The 18,095-nt window shown below is 35.0% G+C and overlaps 1 protein-coding gene across 1 annotated transcript in view; it reads right to left on the bottom strand.

Moving 5' to 3' along the window:
• Positions 1-6,349: 6,349 nt before the first annotated feature.
• Positions 6,350-18,095, bottom strand: part of Rab21 (RAB21, member RAS oncogene family) — a 28,161-nt gene continuing 16,415 nt past the window's right edge. The window contains exons 4-7 of the mRNA XM_069988713.1: positions 16,454-16,517; positions 10,840-10,894; positions 10,270-10,358; positions 6,350-7,065 (exon numbers count right to left, since the gene is read on the bottom strand). Of these exons, the coding sequence (XP_069844814.1) occupies positions 6,923-7,065; positions 10,270-10,358; positions 10,840-10,894; positions 16,454-16,517 (351 nt within the window). The 3' untranslated portion in view covers positions 6,350-6,922. The remainder of the gene's footprint in view (positions 7,066-10,269; positions 10,359-10,839; positions 10,895-16,453; positions 16,518-18,095) is intronic.

Raw genomic sequence — 18,095 nt, 5'->3', positions numbered from 1 at the left:
ACAGAATTATTCCATTCTAATACATACAAAAAAATTATTTTCGGTATCCCATGGAATCATCTCCAAAACGTTTTAAGTTATAGTTCATCTTAAATTAAAAGACAACTAAAAAAGTAAAATAATTTATTGTACCTTATTAGATTATAATCAATAGAACTAGAAATGATTAGCAAGAGAACTACAGAAATTATACACAGAGATTGAACAAGGTACTCTGTGTGTGTGTGTGTGTGTGTGTGTGTGTGTGTGTGTGTGTGTATGCGCGCATGCGCATACTCCACCTGGGGCTTAACTTCAAGAGCCTGGACACTGTCCCTGAGCTTTTTTGCTCAACTCCAGTGCTCTACTGCTTGGGCCACAGCACCACTTCTAGCTTTTTTGGTGTTTAATTGAAGATAAGAGCCTCACACACTTCCCTCCTGAGCTGGATTTTAACTGTGATCTTCAGATCTCTGCCTCCTGAATAGCTAGGAAAAACAAGCCTAACGCTGGTATTAAGGTGCTTGTACCTTTTCTTCTTTCCCAACCAAGTGTTTGATTTTACTCCCCCAGAATGCTAGTTACTATTGAAGGTTTGTGATAAATAAAACACTGTCACCAATTTACCTTTCTTTTACACTGTGTGATTCTAGTTTGTTCTTGTTAAGCTTGTAAGTGGAGGATGTAATTTGACCAAATGTAGAAATTACACTCAGGAAACTGAAAATCCATAAAGGTCAAATCTAAATTTTAAAATTCATGCTTAAGATACAGCTGTAGACCAAATTGTTAATTTACCTCTAAAGAGGGAAGTGGGATAGTGGTGAAAGGAAAACCTAAAAGGGACTTTTGTCTTTTATTAAAGACACAGATTAAACAAAAGTTTGCATTTTTGCTAGCATTCAGTTCTAAGTTTAATTGCACAATGCTGTTTTACTCCACACAGTACTCTCCCCATATTAACTATGCTTTCCCCTTCCCCTCAAAACCACACTGAGTAAAGAACTTGCTACAGTTAACTCTACATTTTATCTAGTAATCCATAAGCTGTAGGCCCAATGTAAAGAATCTCTTATCAACTGTAAGCTGATTCCTTTCTACCTCCTGCATTAAGTTCCTAACTCACAAGCTTGATTCGGCCTAAGCTCTGGCCAGCATTTAATCCTTGAGACTAATGAGATCTATGTAATTGGTCAGATTCCTTTTAGGATAGTTACATGGAGTCAGAAATTATTTTAAAAAATTAAGAGAAAACATATCCAAAGAGGTGGGTAGAAAATAAAATTAAAAAGTAGGTATTTACTGAAGCATTCCTAACATCAGGGGTAAGAAGAAAAGCAAGCTGTAAAACACATGCAAAGTAAGACACAATTTATGTACTTAAACTCCATATGACTATGTATTTCCATATATAAATATATATGCATGAGAAGAGATAGAAGTAACTGAGAAGCATAGGTTAAAATGGTAACCATTGTTACCACTTGAGTAGGGGTCCCAGGGGCACTTTGACAGTATCTCTATTTTTTATTACTTTTCCTAAATCTTTCTTACATAGTAAGTTTCCATACAAAATGAGATTTCACATTTGTAAGAAGTATTACATATAATGGTTCCCTTAGTTTGTGCAAGAGTTTACTAAATACAACTGATGTTTTATCAGATTATCATACTTTTATCTTCACTGTTGCTAACATTTCTGTCACTGCTCAATGGACTCTCCAGTGTAAGGAAATTGTATTACCTTCTTGAGTACCAGATAAGATGATATAGTCTGCAAGAAATGTCAAAAATCAAATGAGAACTGGTATACTACAAATAAAGGCCATTCAAACAGGCAAGAAGCTCATCCTGATCTGTAGCTTTAATCTGACACATTTGGATATATGTCCAAGACTTCTAAAGGGGCCAAGATTTTGGTCAGTTGTGGAACTTGAACCCTGGGCCTGGGCAATGTCCCTCAGCTCTTCAGCTCAAGGCTAGGGTTCTACCACTTGAGCCACAGTGCCACTTCCAGTTTTTCTGGTGGTTAATTGGAGATAAGAGTTTGACAGACTTTCCTGACTGGGCTGGTTTTGAACTGTGATCCTCAGATCCCAGCCTCCTGAGAAGCTAGGATTATAGGCGTGAGCACTGGTGCCCAACTGCCAGCATGTTTTCAAAGTAAGTTTTACTAGCTATGCCATTTAACACTAATCTTCCATGTTTTCCAAAAAGAAAATGATGCAACAGAAAGCCTAACACTCAAAAGCACACAATTTTTCATAAAAGAGAAGATAAATACATTGTGGATAGCAAAGCAATGCTAAAGGCCAAAGGGATACGTATTTAGAAAAGGAGCATTTCTGCTTGAAATTGGGAAGCCATTTTTTGTGGGGTAGGATGGCTGTACTGGTGTTTGAACTCAGGGCTTCAAACTTGCTAGGCAGGTGATTTATTGCTGAGCCACACACCCAGGCAAAATTGTCTATATTCTTAAATTCTAAGCTTCCTCATTGTGTATGACAGTACTAAAAAATAATCACAATTATGAAACTGTTGCTCAAAACTGTAATTTGTTTTCTTAAGAGAAAGGCCAAAATCCAAGACTTGTGAAATATAAATTTTGATCCACAACACCACATATATTACTCTGTTAAAGGTGTTTAAATAACAGTAATCTGAGTTGGGAAAATAGTAAGAAAAAAAAACAGCAACATACTATGGTGAAGCCTATGATCATATCAAGTACAAGTAAGTCAAAGAATCCCAGTATTAAAATCCAGTAGTGCACTTTGTAATTTAGGAAAGAGTACTTAAAAGATACTTGTCTCTGTATCTTTAGGTATTATTGTCAGTATCCTATTCGTCACTAGTCTATAGCCTTTTCTAGATCTCAACATTCTAAAATGGATTCCTTCTTTTACCCTCTTTCTACATAGAAAACTGTGATAACTCTTCTATAATGGCACACAGAGGTGAAAAGACTGTGAAAATTAAAAGCACAGATCAAACTACTTCCAGAGAACCCCTAAATGGTAATTATGAAAGTAAATTATATTATCAGGAGATAATATAAGATCAATTATGTAGACTCCTGGTAGCACTTACAACATAGCAAACTAAATTACATATTAAAAGAAACAAATATAACAGACTTTTAAATAATCTAACATTTGGCAAAGTGCATATATTACTTTTAGTTAGAACCTCTTATAAAATGCATTTTCAAAGTGATTTTAAACATTGGCAAGCTGTAGTTTTATGTTCTTAACTTTCATTTTATTTATTATATTATTTCCCTATTTCCCCAACCTCATCTTCAACTTCTAGAAACCTAAGAAGGAATTTTTCTTTAGTAACAAAGAAAAATAACTCTACTAATAATATATAACTAGTATTTTAAAAAAGGACTTGAATGAAGTAACAACGTAATTTTAGGTATTTTTAGATTTCAAACAAAACAAATCCAAATCTTCATACTGCATACAATAACATGATTCTTGATGCAACATGCAGCTTTTTCTGTTCAGATCACTATTTGCCCTCACAGACTTTTCTGCAAAAGGCTCGTTTCGAACCATGATCCTCAGATCTCAGCCTCCTGAGTAGCTAGGATCACAGGAGTGAGCCACTGTTTTTTTGTTTTGTTTTGTTTGTTTGTTTTTGATGCTGGTTCTGGGGCTTGAACAGGAGGTCTAAGGCCTGGCTTGAGATTTTTCCTCAATGCTAGTGCTCTACCAGTTAAGTCACAATTCCACTTTTGGATTCTGTTCTTTTCGCTGCGCTGATTAACTGGAGATACGAGTCTTACAGACTTTCCTAGCTGGCTTTGAACTGCCATCCTCAGTGGCTAGGATTACAGGCTTGAGCCACTGGTGCCTGGCTACAGTATGCATTTTTAAAAACAATAATCTTCCTCTGTAATCACAAACAAAATGAGAAACACCCATCATTGTTAGAAACAATGATCGTTCACTTTTAACAGACTATTTTAATGGCTTTCTAATGGCCAACTTTAAATTGTTATTAAGTATACATACTTACTATTTGAAAAAAACTACTCCTACTCCTACCTAGCTATTTTCAATACACAACACCGTAACTTGTGTCTTCTTCCTAATAGCACAATTGTTAGGACAGGAACATAAAATGGTATATCAGAGCGATGAAGAAAAGTATCTGAGAAACATTCTCAGCCTTCGTTTGTCATCTCTTTATCTTCCTCTTATACACACAGTGCAGTTCATTGGTCCTATCATAGCTCTTTCACAGGATTCCTACTTAACAGGTTCTCACGCCTTAAAACCACAGATATATGTTGCTATTGAATTAATCTGAATTAAAGGTTTTATAAGAGCAGACTGAAATGCTTGAGATTAAGAAGAAAAACAGTAACAACAAGGGACAGTAAAGAAAAGTAGTATGGAGAACAGTTTATACCTTACCACTAAGTTATATTAAGTTGATTTTGCATAAATGTATACAATTAAAAGAGTATAAAGGGGCTGGGAAGGTGGCTCCGTGGTAGAGTGCTTGCCTTGTATGCATGAGGCCCTGGGTTCGATTCCTCAGCACCACATAAGCAGACAAAAAAAAAAAAAAAAAGCTGAAAGTGGCGCTGTGACTCAAGTGGTAGACCGCTAGCCTTGGGCTGAAGAGGTGAAGGACAGCTCCCAGGCCCAGAGTTCAGGGCCCAGGCAGAAAAAAATAAAAATAAAAATAAAAAAGTGAAGTATAGTTCTCTGTCAGATTTTTTTTTTAAACAAACCTCAATGTCATCACTATTCTAAAAAAAATTCACTCCAATTAAGAAATTATTTTCCATCAATAACAATAGGAATGACAGCTTTCTTTATTCATTCTAAACCAGCCAGAGGGGCAAAAACAATTTTTCCTGTGACACATGATTCCTGCTGCCCCTCTAAATTCCAGAATAAAAACTAACCTCACAGGAAACCAAGAGAGTAAAAAACAATTTCAGCTGACTCTCCACTCTACCTTCAAATACACATAACAGAAAGGTCAGTGTGAGTTTGGAAAGGACAGTATTAATGTAAAGTGAAAGCTCAGAGAACACAATCCTAAGCTAAAATCTCAGCTTTACAGAAGTGTCAAGTCATTCAACTTTTAACCCATTTGGGAAGGTTTATTAACTTAAAATATGGAAGTACCTAAAACCTCTTTACTGCCTCATAACTGTTAATGCTAACAACTTTATTGCATATACTGCTTCTTACAAGAAAACCCAGGGCTGGGAAACAGGCTCAGTGGTAGAGTGCTTGCCTTGTATGCATGAAGCCCTGGGTTCGATTCCTCAGGACCATATAAGCAGAAAATGCCAGAAGTGGCACTGTGGCTCAAGTGGTAGAGTGCTAACCTTGAGCTGAAGAGTTGAGGGACAGTGCCCAGGCCCAGAGTTCAGGCCCCATGACTGACAGAAAAAAAAAATATATCCAGGAACCATTCCACTTTACCTTACACAACACATTTACTAGTTTTTCCAAGCATGACAGAAATGGAATATATAGATAGATAGAGAGAGAGAGAGATGGTAATTACCACAATCTGTGTGTTCCTTCTCTGAGCAATGCCTAATTCTATTAAAATTAATAAATTTCTGTCAATGCTAAAGAAAAAAAACTACTATGGGATTAACTTACAAAGTATACAAGAATATAATAATCTTACAATAAATCTTTCCAGTGTTCATTATAACTGTATTTCATAAATCATTCCCTCTACACAAACTCAGAAGGATAGCTTCTACAAAATGACAAAGAATTTTCTGTGGTCATTTCTGACAAGCAAAGACTTGCTAACCAGGGATCTAAAAATGCTACTAAAGAATATAAACTACCACGAACATGCCATATGAATGAATTTTAGTGAGTGGCAACTGGAACCTCTTTCTCTCTTCTCATGTCAGTGATCCCATCTCATAGAAAGCCTAAATAGATACTAAAACTTAACATGTACCACTACAATTCTTCTAATGTAAGAAACTCAAACTGTCAGGTAAGTGAAACTTAACATGTACCACTCCAATTTTTCTAATGTAACCATTCTTGAAAAAACTCAGCAGAAGTTGTCTTTTCTTTTAGAAAGAACAAACAAAATCAAAGAACAAAACAGAGAAAGAAAAGAGAAATCAATACCCAAAGGCAAATGCTGCTATTCCATCTTAAAATACAAGGCAAAAAAAAAAAAAAAAAAAAAGTGACAACAGCAACAATTCAAGTAAAGTATGTGTGAAATATGCCACTTTCAAGTTAAGACAAAAGTGAAGGGGAATAATAATCTTTATACCAGAGTCAAAAGCTTAGGCATTATTCCAAATGTTAATCCACTTTACAGTCATCAATGAAACTACCGTATATACTTTTGCACCTTGCGGTTGGTAAAAGCAGATAAAATATTTAATATGTAATTTACAACCAGCTCAGCATACAGGATGGATATAGATTATATCAAAGTAGTAGACAGTTAGGGGTCTGTGCAAACCCTGCAAAAATAGTACTTCAGGTATCTGCTAATCAAAAAAAAAAAAAATTTGCAGTTTAGGAGTGATACAATTCAAACTACCACAAAATACAAAGAACTGCAAAAAATGTATACCATACCAACAACATATATAAGTTATTAAATAAAGATTTGATTTAAAAGAATATAAATGAAGCCTTTAAGTATGTCTTTTCTACATGCATATTATTCCTCATTAAAGAAAAAAATGTAAAAAGGCCATTGGTAATTGCTTTGTTAACATTTGTAGAAAATGCCAATTCTCTGGTCACAAACTCCACTAAGTTTAGCACTTAAGGTCTCTGCAGTGTTATAAACGTAATTTAAAATACTGTTAATTCTATAACTCCATTGGTAAAATAATGTGACTTGGAATATGGCAGTCTTCATGTTGAGGGCAATGATCCACAGTTTTGTTTTTAAATTTCTTAGGCATGAACAGTTATCCAGAAGAACAGCACCCTCCTCCACTGCTCTGGGCTTGAGGTTCATCATCAATGATCTGTACACCTCGCCTGGCAGCTCCTGGTTGACTAGAGCCATTGCCTTTTGCCCTCTCATCCACTTGGGCTGTCTCTATCATTCCTGGGAGAGAGAAAGAACAAATTATTAGTAATTACAGTCTTTTGAGTTTTCTCTTTCTATAATTTTAGGATACCACTATGATTGCTATTTCTGACTTTTGATTTTAAAAAAAGTTGAATATAATGAATGCTGTCTCAACTCATTGAAATTGCTTTACCTATAAGTTCTTAAAATTATGCCAGGCACCAGTGGCTCATGCCTGTAATACTAGCTACTCGGGAGGCTGAAATCTGAACATTGCGATTCAAAGGCAGTGTGGGCAGGACAGTCTGTGAAACTCTTGTCTCCAATGAACCACTCAGAAAACCGGAAGTGGCGGTGTGGTTCAAGTGGTAGAGCTCTAGCTTTGAGCTGAAGAGCTGAGGGACAGTGCCCAGGCCTAGAGTTCAAGGCTCATGACCGACCAAAAAAAAAACAAACAAACTAGTTGCAAGCAGCAAGCATAATACCTGGTGGTATAATAGCCAGCACTAGAGGAAAACAAGTATTTTTTAGCTTTGAACAAATACAACATTATAAGAACAGGACATTTATATGCAAAATATAAACTCTAGTGATATCTCAAAACTACATAAAAGGGGACTGGGAAGTTGGCTCAGTGGTAGAGTGCTTGCCTCGAATGCATGAGGCCCTGGGTTCGATTCCTTAGCACCACAAAAGCAGAGAAAACTGTGGCTCAAGTGGTAGGGCACTAGCCTTGAGCTGAAGAGCTAAGGGACAGGGCCCAGACCCAGAGTTCAGCCCCCACGACCTACCAAAAACAAAAACAAAAAACAAACAAAAAAACTATAGAAAAACCAATAAAAATTAATTATACACTTGAATATTAACATAAAACAAAATTTCTGGAAGACATGATATACAAACTTTTGTACAAGAAACATCTTGAGATTTTGGCTTAGACAAAGACTTTTCATAACAGACAAAACCCACAAATTGTAAAAGAAAAACCAATAAATCAGATTTAAAATTTTAAACTTCTGTTCTTTCATGTTGAATGATAACCACTTTGTACAGCTGCTTAAAGATAAAACATAATTACTCCCCCCCCAAAACTACTCTTTGAGAGACACAGTTAAGAAAAAATGAAAATTCAAGACATAGATTGATAGAACAAACATATTTGCAAAATAAGACAAGGGAAGAAAATATGGAGTCTTAAAGCAAAAGGGATGTTAATAAAGTCAATTAATGAAGAATTTATGTAGGATAATTTAATGACAATAACAAAATATTACAAATTCTATTTCTAATTATTATTTTAACTTTTCAAAATTACTGTGTCTAGGGCATATATATATATTTTTAATTATTATTATTATTTTTTTTTTGCCAGTCCTAGGGCTTGAACTCAGGGCCTGGACACTGTCCCTGAGCCTTTGTGCTTTAGGCTAACACTCTACCACATGAGCCACAGAGCCACTGGGTCTCAGAGACTTTTCTGCCCGGGCTGGCTTCGAACCACAATCCTCAGCCTCTTGAGTAGCTAATAGGATTACAGGAGTGAACCATCGGTGCCTGGTTAGGTTAGGCATAAAATATATTAGCACTTGTATGCTACATGGTTTTTAAATGGACATAAGGGGGAAAAATTAAATGTATGAATTAAGGTCTGGAAGTATAGCTCAAGTGGTTAAAGCACCAGCTGAGCAAGGGTGCAGAAAGCCTTTTTTTCTTTTCTTTTTTTTTTTTGAGGGGAGAGGGGGAGGTCCTGGGGATTGACCTCAGAGACTGAGCATTGTTTCTAAACTGTTGCGCTCAAAGCTAGCACTTTACTATTTTGAGCCACAGCTTTTTTTCTTTTAGTCAACCTTTTGGTACAGAGTTTAGCACCAGGAAAAAGTGTTATTACACTGGTAATCCACTGGTTCATTATCATCTACTCATAGTATGGCCTGAAGACTGTTACCACACTTGAGTGCTTGTAGAAATGGCAACCTCAAGACACAACAGATATACTACCACAAAAGATGCATCTTAACAAGAACTTCAAGTGGTTATGTACAGCACTCATATGGTTCTCACATTTTATTGCGTATCAGAAATATACAAAAGGTTTGTTCCAACACAGATTTTGCTTATTATCTCCAGATATTTTGATGCAATAGGTTTAGGTCAGGGCTCAAGAACTGGCATTTCTAACACATTTCTAAGTGATGTTGATACTGCTGATTAGGGGACTTAGATAATCACTATTAATTATGAGTGACTTCAGGATTTTGTAAAACAAAAATGTACTCCAAAGTCTATGTGAGGGCTGGGAAGGTGGCTCAGTGGTAGAGCGCTTGCCTTGCATGCCAGAGGCCCTGGGTTTGATTCCTCAGCACCACATAAGCAAAAAGAAAAAAACCGGAAGTGGCGCTGTGGCTCAAGTGGTAGAGCGCTAGTCTTGAGCTGAAGAGCTGAGGGACAGTGCCAGGCCCAGAGTTCAGGCCCCATGACCGGACCCAAAAAAAAACCAAAAAAACAAAAAACAAAGTCTATGTGAATATTTATTTTTCTCTAGAGAAAAAAAATACTCTACAGTTGCATCAAATTCCACAGTCTGAGGTCCATAAAGTCAAGGAATATAATATGAGAAAATCATTAATCTATTATTTCATAGACTAGGGTTTTCCTTAATATGATATGTCTTTTATGTTTATATAAAGAAACTTATGTCCAGTGTGTTCATATTCATAGTTGTTTCACTAGTTTATCAATGACAATCTAAAAAAATGGTCTTTGGGCTGGGAATGTGGCTTAGTGGTAGAGTGCTTGCCTAGCATGCATGAAGCCTTGGGTTCAATTCCTCAGAAAAAGCCAGAAGTGGCCCTGTGGCTTAAGTGGTAGAATGCTAGCCTTGAAGCTCAGGGACAGTGCCCAAGCCCTGAGTTCAAGGCCCAGAATTGGCCAAAAAAAAAAAAAAAAGGTCTGCCCACCGCAACAGAGTGTTATAGCTCTTAAATAATGCTTTATTCCTTTAATTCTGTTTCTGCTTTTAGTAATTATTCATATATCCTACATAGTTATCACATATTATATATGTGATTTCTTAGCCACTAGTTCCTGTTTATATCAGGGCTATACTTTTAAAAATGAGTTAAGGATATTGAATGAAAATCTCACAAATTATCAATATGTCCATTAATAGAAATTGGTAACATTACAAATACTTTTTTGAAACAAGCCATTTTAAAACATACCAAATCTGAATGTACTTACGTTTACAAAGGTCAAGAAAGAGCTCCTCAATTCCTTTGTTTTGTTTGGCTGAAGTATGATAATGTTTTGCTCCCACAGACTCTGCATATCTTAAAAAAAAAAATCAGTGATCAATGTAAAACACTTCAAGTTTTCAGTAGCAGTGATTTTAGTGACTTATTCATTTACCTTTAATAACTTACTAATTCACCCACCTCTCTATACACTGAATTAGTTTTAAATAACACAAATAGGACCTGAAATTCTTCTACAGTAATCTGGAACTCAGACTTTTATGATTCACTGACATTTGATCATGAGTTTTCTTGTATTTTTCATGTTTTTTCTTGTACTTTTTTAAATTTACATCATTCTTGTATTTTTTGTTGAAATAAAAAAAGGATGTGAAAGTGAAGTATCCTTAAATATTGCCCAAACTCCAGAAATTACTAGTGTAAACATGCTTCACTGAATCTCTAACAGTTCAATCCACTTTAAGGGGTTTGAAGAATATTTAAATGGTAAATAACACAGTACAAACAAGAAGACTCCTACTAGAAAATAAAGGATTGAGGAGAGTATAACACTTACGATTCTGCTTCTTGAATGGAAACATGTCTCTCTTTTTCCAAATCTATTTTATTACCTAATTGGAAAAAAGTAAATGCTGATCTTAGTACTGATGCTTTTTTAAAATAATTAAACTAAGCCAACTCAAAATATTTAATTGCCATTTTAATTATGTAATAATACAAACGTCCATTTGAAAGTCTTCTTAAAAGCTCTAAGGTTAACCTCCAAGATGTGAGTACTGTTTCTGACTGTCACAATGAATGTCCTATCCTCCTGCACATGGGTAATGTATAACCCCCCTGAAGTTTCAGGCATTCTAAGAAACCACTTTTCCTAAAGACTTAGGCACTATTCATTGATGTACTAAGGATTAGGATTCCCTTGGGAATCTAGATAAACTATGATCTTAGTAAAGTATAACTAGTTAAAAGAAAAAAATTTTCTATATCCCCCAACTAACTTAAAACCAGTCAAGTAAACCATAAATATGGCTAATTTATGGTTTATTAAAATATGTTAGGCTAATCTCTTGGATCCTAAGAGTATTACTGCTTTCTGGATAAGATGGTTAATGTAAAAATTAAGTTGTATGGCTTAAGTACTTCATATTAGAGTAAGAAAAACTGGATGGTTTAAGAAACAATTTTAATAACTTGGTGTAGAAATGAATGTATATGTCATATAGATGTAAAATTACAGAAAATAAATTTATCTCTTCTTAGGCAATAGAACCAAGGAAACATTAAGCTTAATAGCCATCAGAACATCTGAAGACCTTTCCAAACACAGATTCTTTATTGAATACCAGAGAGAAGGTGAGGTAGCTGTACACATAGTGTTAAAGGTAACTAAAACAAGACAGGTATAGGCAAAAATAACATAAGCAAAGACACATCCAATACATTTTTTATATCTTATTATTGACTTTTGGGTGAAATGTTAAAAAAAAAAAAAACCTCTCACAATTAAGATCATTTCTTCCATGGACCTTAGAGTTTAGAACGTAATTGTAGATAAACTTCATTAAAGGACACAAGGAACTGTTTAGAATAAGGAAGTACAAGTCCAGAGACTCAGCACCATCTGGTGGCAAGTGGCTCTGCTAAACTAGTACAACATTCTGCCTCTAAAGTAAAATAGAACAGATAGAAATTAACTAAACTCCTGTGAATTTTTTTATAGATCTTTAATGCCTCATTTTCTACATTTGACCAGAATCATCAACAAATATCAAAACAGCCTACTAAAAGTAGGACATATTTATACATTGCTTTATCATATAACAAACTTGACTAATTTTAATAAATTAAGTGATAAATAATTACATAGTTAAAATAACAACTTAAAAATCGACTTGTTAGTTTAAATGTAAGTCTTTTTAAAATCTACCACTAAAGGCGTCATAGTTATTACTTCTTTGAACAGTCACTACTCACAATGGTTGTTAGTATAGACTATATCACAGAAAACTGGTCTGCTATTTCCTGACAGCTTTCTAAAGCTTGTTTTAGTTTCATAGTCTTTTTTTTTTTTTTTTTTTTACAAGCAGTACTTTGAACTTGGGGCCTCATGCTAGTTTGGCTGGCTTGTTTGGCTTGTAATCTACCACTTGGGCCATGTCTCCAGACTGGCTTTTTGCTGGTTATTTTTGAAGATGGGAGTCTTTTGGACTTTCTGCCTCGGCTACACAGAATTGCTATCCTCTAGATCTCAACTTCCTGAATAGATGGGATTGAGCCACTAATGTCTGGCTTGGCTTTGGATTCTTTCAAAAATAAAATAAATAAGGCTCTGAAAGCACTGCTCTGCTTCAGTCTGTGTAATTGCAGCTACATGGAGTGGGGGGAGGGGGGCTTGCTAGTAGTCTAAAACAAAGACAACCAACTAAAGAAACCACGAAAGAAAAGATACTGTTATTAAACTCAGAAAAACAAATAGGCTATGGAAGGAAAGAATAGTAGAAACAAAACAAAAAAATGTATCTTCATTAAAAGTACATATTTAAAGAATATGGAAGAGATTAAGGATATATAGTTCAGTGGCAGAGTGCTTACTTGACATATGAAAAACGCTTGAGATTAGTACAAGTAGTAGAGGACTTGTTTAAATAAGCACAAAGACGGGCTGGGAAGGTGGCTCAGTGGTAGTGCGCTTGCCTTGCATGCCTGAGGCACTGGTTCGATTCCTCAGCACCACATAAGCAAAAAGAAAAAAGCCCGAAGTGGCGCTGTGGCTCAAGTAGTAGAGCACTAGCCTTGAGCTGAAGAGCTGAGGGATAGCGCCCAAGCCCAGAGTTCAGGTGCCACGACCGGACCCAAAAAAAAAAAAAGCACAAAGACCTAAGTTCAAATTCCAGTACTAAGGAGGAAAATTTGTGGAAAGAAAGAAGGTCTAGTGAAAAGGAGTAAGTCATTTTTATTATTATACACAAAGATTCTTAATATATATTTGGGAAAAAAATGTTTTCACTCCTTTTTAAAATTATTTTAAGTTCTTCATGTTATCCTAATGATATGAAATTATATGCAATGCAAGTTCAGGATCAATGATAAATGATCTCTCAAAACTGTTACAACTCTAAAAAAAAAAAAAAACAAAAAACTGTTACAACTCTAAATTCAAACTAAAATCCCCATGTCATACTTGCTAATAGAAGGAAGACTTTTTATACTTGATGCTCATCATTAATAAACTTTATGTAACATTAAAGTAGGATTATTTAAGTGCTCTCTCTCTCTCTCTCTCTCTCTCTCTCTATATATATATATATATATATATATATATTTTTTTTTTTTTTTTTTTTTTTTTTTTTTTTTTTGTCTGTCGTGGGGCTTGAACTCTGGGCCTGCGCGTTGTCCCTCAGCTCTTCAACTCAAGGCGAGCGCTCTACCTCTTGAGCTACAGCACCACTTCCTAAAGTAGGATTATTTAATCCTACTTAATTCAGTAGGCTACTAAACCCAATATTTTTTAACAATTTGAAATATTAAGATTTTAAAAACATGAACTGAAAAAAACCCACAAACATAATAATCTTAAAACGGACCCATTATTCTTAAGCTATCTTATCATATAAAACATATAAAATATACAACTTAAGTTAAATATTCACATGCTTATTTAAACCAGTTAATGTTTTTTAACTGTCAACTCTTCAGCTCAAGTGCTCTACCACTTGAGCCACAACCCACTTTCGGTCTTCTGATAGTTTATTAGAGATAAGAGTCTCATGCATGGTCTTTCCTGTCCGGCTGGCTATGAACCGCAATCCTCAGATCTCAGCCTTCTATTACAGGTGTGAGCCACCAGGGCCCAGCATGAATACATTTCTTTTTGAGCAGTGATACCCCCTCCCTCATTTTTCCTCCACCTTCTTCCTGGCTCCCCCCACTCCAAGTTGTAAAGTTCATTTCTAACATAGTGTCTAGTGAATATCGCTGTTGCAATGTTCACCCTTTGTCCCACTGTTTCTGTGATTCTTCTTCCTTTCCCCAAGTCAGATAAACTATATACAAGACAAAGTATTATGTACAGGTTAGTAATTTCTCTCTACAGAAAGATGACAGAATTTCAAAACTAAATGTTCAGATTACTGTGGCTACTTTGACTCTTGGTAAATATTTAATACTATACAAAGCCATGCAAACCACACTAATGACTAGCTCCAGTTCTGACATGGAACTATGTGGTCTATTACCCCATTATTCCTGCTATCTAACCTAAGAATCTAGATCAAGAATCTAGACCAAAAACTAGGACAAATCAACTCTATAGCCTCTTTTTCCAGATTTGTACACTAGTATGAGATTGTAAAGTTTACCCATCTAATGTGTCAGGATTCAAGAAATAAAAATTATATATGGCTACATGCAAAATTTCCCTAACTCTGAACACTCCATTCTCTCATTTCCCCCAATACCATCTTGATCCTCCACTACAACTATCCTAGTTTCTCATGCTCACTCTTGCAATTATAGACACACAAGAATAAAGAGAGAAAACAGACTGAGGCTATATATCACAAGAAGTAAGACCATAAGCACAGAAATTGGAAGACTTCAGTTCAAATCCATCTGTGTGACTGCCTAACATTGGGCAAAAAATTATATATGTCCAAGACTCAGCTTCTTTCTATATATATATATATAACCCTTCCGGCATCATCAGGATTTAATGAAATAATGTCTGCCGAGTATACAATATAAACTCTAGTACATTTAGTTGCTCAGATATCAGCAAATTACATAAACAATCTAGAGAAAAAAGGATACCTAAGAAAAATTCTACACATTTAAAACTGAGTTCTAGAAGTCTTTTTTTTTCTATTAGCAATATTTTATTACCTTAGGATCCTGACCTATTGGTGTATTTGAAGTTAAAATTTGTTCTTGATACAAAAATGCATAGTGAGCTGTTAGAAATGTAAATTAGTGTCATCACTACAAGCAGTTTAGAGATTCCTCAAAAAACTAAACATAGAACTAACTACCCTATTATCCAGAAATAGCATCCCTGGGCATTCTTCCAAAAGATAACAAGTCAGGATATGGTAAGGACACTTGCACAAACCATATTCAATGCCCTAGTGTTCACCACAGCCAAGATATGGAGACAGATCAGATGCTCTACAATAGATGAATGGATCAAAAAAATTTTATACAGAAACACACACACATACAAAATGGAATTCTATTCATCCATCAGGAAGAATTATTGTATCATTTGCAGAGAAATGAATGGACCTAACAAAAATTATGTTCAGCGACACAAAGGGCACATGTTTTCTCTTGTGTGTGGAAGTCAAACTTATATTATAATGCATAAAAACATATACAGATCATATACATGTACATAAACATATTATCTAAAGCTTGGTATATGCAAGGGAGATTGTAATGGTATAACTGCTTCAAACAACTAACTTACAGTTTAACAATAAAATACTAGGAAGCTGAAATGTGCTGTCAGGGGAAGAAGGTGAAATCAAGGGGGGGCAGGGGCAGATGAATGGAGAGAAGGTAGGTAAGTGGAGTCTTAACATTTAATATACAGATACAAAATATACAAATATATTAATAATGACTTAATACACAAATATGAAATGTTGTGGGGTGATACCAGGTAACTTTAGGGTATGCGTGGTTGGGAAAATGATGGAAGGAGTTACATTTCTCAAGATTCATTGTACACCATAATTGGTATATTGAATTGAACTAACCCCCTTTGTACAACTACTTGAAGATAATGAAATTTTTTTTTCAACGTATATAATCAAATGTATAGAACAAGAACACTGGCTTAGGTCTTTGGCTTTAGTTTTGTTTTAAAGTAGTTCCTAAACTCTTTTTCTAAAAGCAATCTTATGGTGAAAAAGTAAAGGCTGAATTGAAGCAAGGCTAGTGAACCTGGAGCTTAATGGATTTAAAAGCTTCTCAGTAGTTCCTTAAAGGAATTCCTACAAGTCTGGAATATAGAAAATGACCTTAAAATCCTCAATTATTTGAAATATTAGTATTAAAGACATTAACTCTTCCACTCTTGTATCACTTTTAAACAAGAATTACTTGTTTGCTATGTACTTAATAAAACATTAAAGAAATACAAGACATCTTAAAAAATGAATGATACTTACCAACTATACATAAACAGATTTCATTTCCCAACATTTTTCGTAATTCTTTGACCCAGTTTTTTACCTGTATGTACAAAAAAGTAGAAAATAAATACTGTTGGAATTACTATTATAAAACCTAAAAATTCAACACTGTCAAAATACCTTAGAATTTTATCTATCAGCCTGTGTTTAGTTATTACTTGGCATAACACACTAACCAATCATTTATTGTGAGTTTGTATTACAAACCAAGTAAATTTCATACAATGGAAAGATATTTCTCTGTATCTATGAATATATACAGATGCACCTTAATTACAAATTTTTATGAATTTTTCATAGCTTCAAAAAAGCTAAGCCACAATAAAAGCATGTCAATCCAAAGTTCAGCCTCTGATAATAAATGTTTGTAACTAGGGTCACTTGGACTTAGGAAGTCATGGGCTTTATTTAATACACAAATTGGTTCCTAAACAGAGCACCTAAGAATTTCATATATAGAGGCCCCCTCGCAAAAAAAAATGTGTATGGGCACCAAAAAAATGTTGCACAATAAAATTTCATCATTTAGTATATTACAAAAATTTTCCATCTTCGCACAACTGACACTTTGGCCAAGATAGTTCTTTGTTGTGGGGTGAGTGTTATATAGTAGTGATGGGTTAGCAACATCCTTAGCCCACCAGCAGAAGTATCCTACACAACTATAAGCCAACAGCATTCTCCAGTGATGACACTGATGACACTCAAAATGTCTCTAGACACTAGCAACCTGTGTTAGAGAACACCAGTACTGGACAGCTCAGAAAAACTGATTCCACTATGAATGAAGCACAGCAGTGGACACAGCTGAAAGCAGACACAGTGGACATAGAGGAATTAAACAAATTCACTTTTTGAATATCATTCATGCTTTTAAATATTATAATACACAATAATTATAGTAAGATCGTAAGACAAAAAACACACTAGGATACCTGCCTTCCTGTCTTGTAATGAAATTTAATCTGTTTGAAATCAAATCTCACAGACTTATACACTTTCCTTAGGAAAAGTCACACATATCTATAAATCAGAAAAATTAGGTACATGGTAAGCACTTACTGTGCATCTGGTACTATGGTACAAATGTAACAGTTCCATACTTCTATTCTCTGCAAGATTGCAGAGGAACTGTCCTTAGTAAACCCAAAATCTTTATAAAAGCAAAAGTAATTATTATGCTCACTGTATCTTGGTAATGAACTGAACCATAATTATCTCAGGATAGATTTCTGTTTCAGTCACATATATTTATAAAGTTTTCAAAGCATTTACTTTAGCTGGTTTCATGTAAGTAACAAATGACAGTAATATATAAAATGTATATCAACTTCAAAGAAATATAGCAGAATCCACCTATATTATTCCACTCCCTGTATGTATAGTTCAACCATCTACTAATCCAATTTTCTAAAAAAAATTAATTAATTAAAAACAGTTACTAGGGCTGGGAAGGTGGCTCAGTGGTAGAGTGCTTGCCTTGCATGCATGAGGCCCTGGGTTTGATTCCTCAGCACCACATAAGCAAAAAAGAAACAAGCCGGAAGTAGTGCTATGGCTCAAGTGGTAGAGCGCTAGCCTTGAGCTGAAGAGCTGAGGGACAGCGCCAGGCCCCGAG

The sequence above is a fragment of the Dipodomys merriami genome, unplaced genomic scaffold (assembly GCF_024711535.1).
Source record: "Dipodomys merriami isolate MVZ:Mamm:240054 unplaced genomic scaffold, mDipMer1.0.p SCAF_10, whole genome shotgun sequence".
NCBI classification, from domain to species: Eukaryota; Metazoa; Chordata; class Mammalia; order Rodentia; family Heteromyidae; genus Dipodomys; species Dipodomys merriami.
The sequence above is the reverse complement of the archived record's forward strand: the minus strand, read 5'-3'. Positions and strand labels throughout refer to the sequence as shown.